Below are 2,500 nucleotides of genomic sequence, written 5' to 3'. Positions count from 1 at the left end.
TGTAGAGGTAATGAGTGAGTGTATGTGCAACCATTCAGAACAATTTAAACAGCTTCATTAATTATAACATTATGTCTGCTATCAGATGTCATTAACATATCCAGAAAAAAATATTACTTTTTAAGATGAATGAAAAAAACTACCATGTTGCTATTATGGTAGAAAAATCCACTGTGCACAAACTAGATTTATTGAAAAAAAAAGTGAGACAACACTTTCGGAATCCACCTCGAGGAGCTTCGAAATCGAGGAGGATTCTGAAACTGTTGTCTCACTTATTTCAATAAATCTAGTTTGTGCATTGTAGCTTTTTCTACCACTTTTTTAAGATGCACAGATAAATAAATGGCGATAACATTTCATTCTACTTCATACATACCTACATACAGAGTACCGTATCCCACTCCCGTGCTAATGGTCACCGTAATCTGGAGGACGCTGAGAATGGCTCGCTTGACACAGTGGCACTGAGAGCCGGACGGATGTGGCAGGACTCCTAAAATCACACCGAAGATCTTCACGGCCATAAGTGTCATATCTGAAGGAATGCGTGGATGTTTATGTAGGGTAGACAAGTGTGTGTGTGTGTGAGATAGATAGATAGGTGAGAGAGAAAGAGAGAGAGAGAGAGAAAGCGAAATTACACAAAAATGTTATTCTGTTGAAAATTTTTACTATTTTCTTACTATATTACCTGACCGTTAGCGAAGTTAATTCCAGAACCCCCGTATTCCACATTGATTAGCAATAAATTAAATTTCCCGAAGTATTAAAAAAAAATACGTCTATAAGCAAGAAAAAAAATTATCTACTGTATAGTATTTCCTTCCTTCATCGCACTTCTTTGGAGTACACCTCGATATTCCATTATAACCATTATAACTTTCTAATCGTCTTGCACAGTAATGCCACCTCCTGAACAATGCCATTATACCATTATGCTGTAAAACTCACTTCTCATGACGCTGTTTTTCACGGCACTGCCCGGTTTTTAAGAACAGCTGTTGACTCGGGACAAAGTTTCTCGCTTACAGACTAACACCCCAACGCATTAACTCCTATCAGGCCGACCAACACTGTCCAAACACTCATCATTTGAGTTTATCGACCGACCTGCGGAGAGGGCACAAGGGGCGGGGCAGGAGGCGTCAAGAGGCCCATCCACTAACTGGCATCACTTTTCCCGCAGGTGCTTTTACGTTCAGCAGTCAGGGCGGTTTGGGAAAGGTGAGCTGGGGTCTCCTACGTGCCGGGTGAACACGCTCACATAGGTATGTGTGTATGTGTGTGTCTGTGTACATTTAATAGTACGCATGTATTATTATAGAAAGAGAGAGAGAGAGAGAGATACATGTATAAATATTAAATATATATATATATATATATATATATATATATATATATATATATATATATATATATATATATATATATATATATGTATATATGTATATATATTCATATATATGTATATATATTCATATATATGTATATATATATTTATATATATATACATATATATATATATATGAATATAGATAGATAGATAGATAGATATAGATATAGATAGATATAGATATAGTTAGACAGATACATAGATATAATGTATATGTATCTTTACACATACAAATGCTCTATGAAATTTGATGTACGTTAATGGCTTTCAGCACTAGACTTCGACCAGATATTGGCGAAATGTCAGGGTAACACGCCTTAGTAAGGAAAGTTACTGATTACCAACATTGTAGGTTACTGTTTACAAACAAGATGAAAATGGAAATTAACACACATACAGACGCATATATATATATATATATATATATATATATATATATATATATATATATATATATATATATATATATATATATATGTGTGTGTGTGTGTGTGTGTGTGTGTGTGTGTGTGTGTGTGTGTGTGTGTGTGTGTGTGTGTGTGTGCGTGTGTGTGTGTGCGTGTAGGCTTGTTTGTATGTGTATATGTGTTTGCAAATATGCATATATATGTATATATATTTTATGTATGCACACACCCGCATATAGAAATACAGCTGTGTATGTATGTTTATAAACATTCTTTGTTACTTTTAAAAGGATATTTGCTCTTGTAGATAATGGTATCCACGAAGACAGCTGAAGAGCTGAAGACCCACAATGGAAGGAAATCCACATGGTATCCTCACAAGAGCTGGCCTGTGTTGTGGCTGGGAACCCTGCTTGGCTTGATTCCTTGGGGCCGAAGTGGTCGCTGGACAGCATGCAGTGCTCTCTATACTGCCACTTTTTCGATGGTTATGGTCTCGGCCTTCGCTGTATCATACTATGGTTAGTGTCCGTTCGTTAGTGGCGTTAGTTCGTTAGTGTCCGTTCCAAAAAGAGGGAGAGGTGAGTGCTTCGTTTTAATGTTTTAATTATTGGTGTGCTTCTTTCTCTTGTACAAGTTGGTCTCCGAATTCCGTGCAGCTGCTGATCCTTATTTCTTTCAATCTTGTCAGAATTAT

At 36.4% G+C, this 2,500-nt stretch overlaps 2 protein-coding genes across 2 annotated transcripts in view; one reads left to right on the top strand and one right to left on the bottom strand.

Annotated features, from left to right (window-relative positions):
• The window catches only part of LOC113813166 (uncharacterized), a 5,586-nt gene extending 5,054 nt beyond the window's left edge, over window positions 1–532 (bottom strand). The window contains exon 1 of the mRNA XM_027365115.2: window positions 380–532. Within this exon, the coding sequence (XP_027220916.2) occupies window positions 380–527 (148 nt within the window). The 5' untranslated portion in view covers window positions 528–532. The remainder of the gene's footprint in view (window positions 1–379) is intronic.
• A 414-nt stretch (window positions 533–946) lies between these two features.
• Window positions 947–2,500, top strand: part of LOC113813167 (uncharacterized) — an 8,204-nt gene continuing 6,650 nt past the window's right edge. Inside the window, exons 1-2 of the mRNA XM_027365116.2 lie at window positions 947–1,271; window positions 2,111–2,324. Coding sequence (XP_027220917.2) covers window positions 2,114–2,324 — 211 coding nt within the window. The 5' untranslated portion in view covers window positions 947–1,271; window positions 2,111–2,113. The remainder of the gene's footprint in view (window positions 1,272–2,110; window positions 2,325–2,500) is intronic.

The sequence above is a fragment of the Penaeus vannamei genome, chromosome 22 (genome assembly GCF_042767895.1).
Source record: "Penaeus vannamei isolate JL-2024 chromosome 22, ASM4276789v1, whole genome shotgun sequence".
Taxonomy (NCBI): domain Eukaryota; kingdom Metazoa; phylum Arthropoda; class Malacostraca; order Decapoda; family Penaeidae; genus Penaeus; species Penaeus vannamei.
Note: the sequence above shows the minus strand (reverse complement) of the source record. Positions and strands in the feature narration are given on the sequence as shown.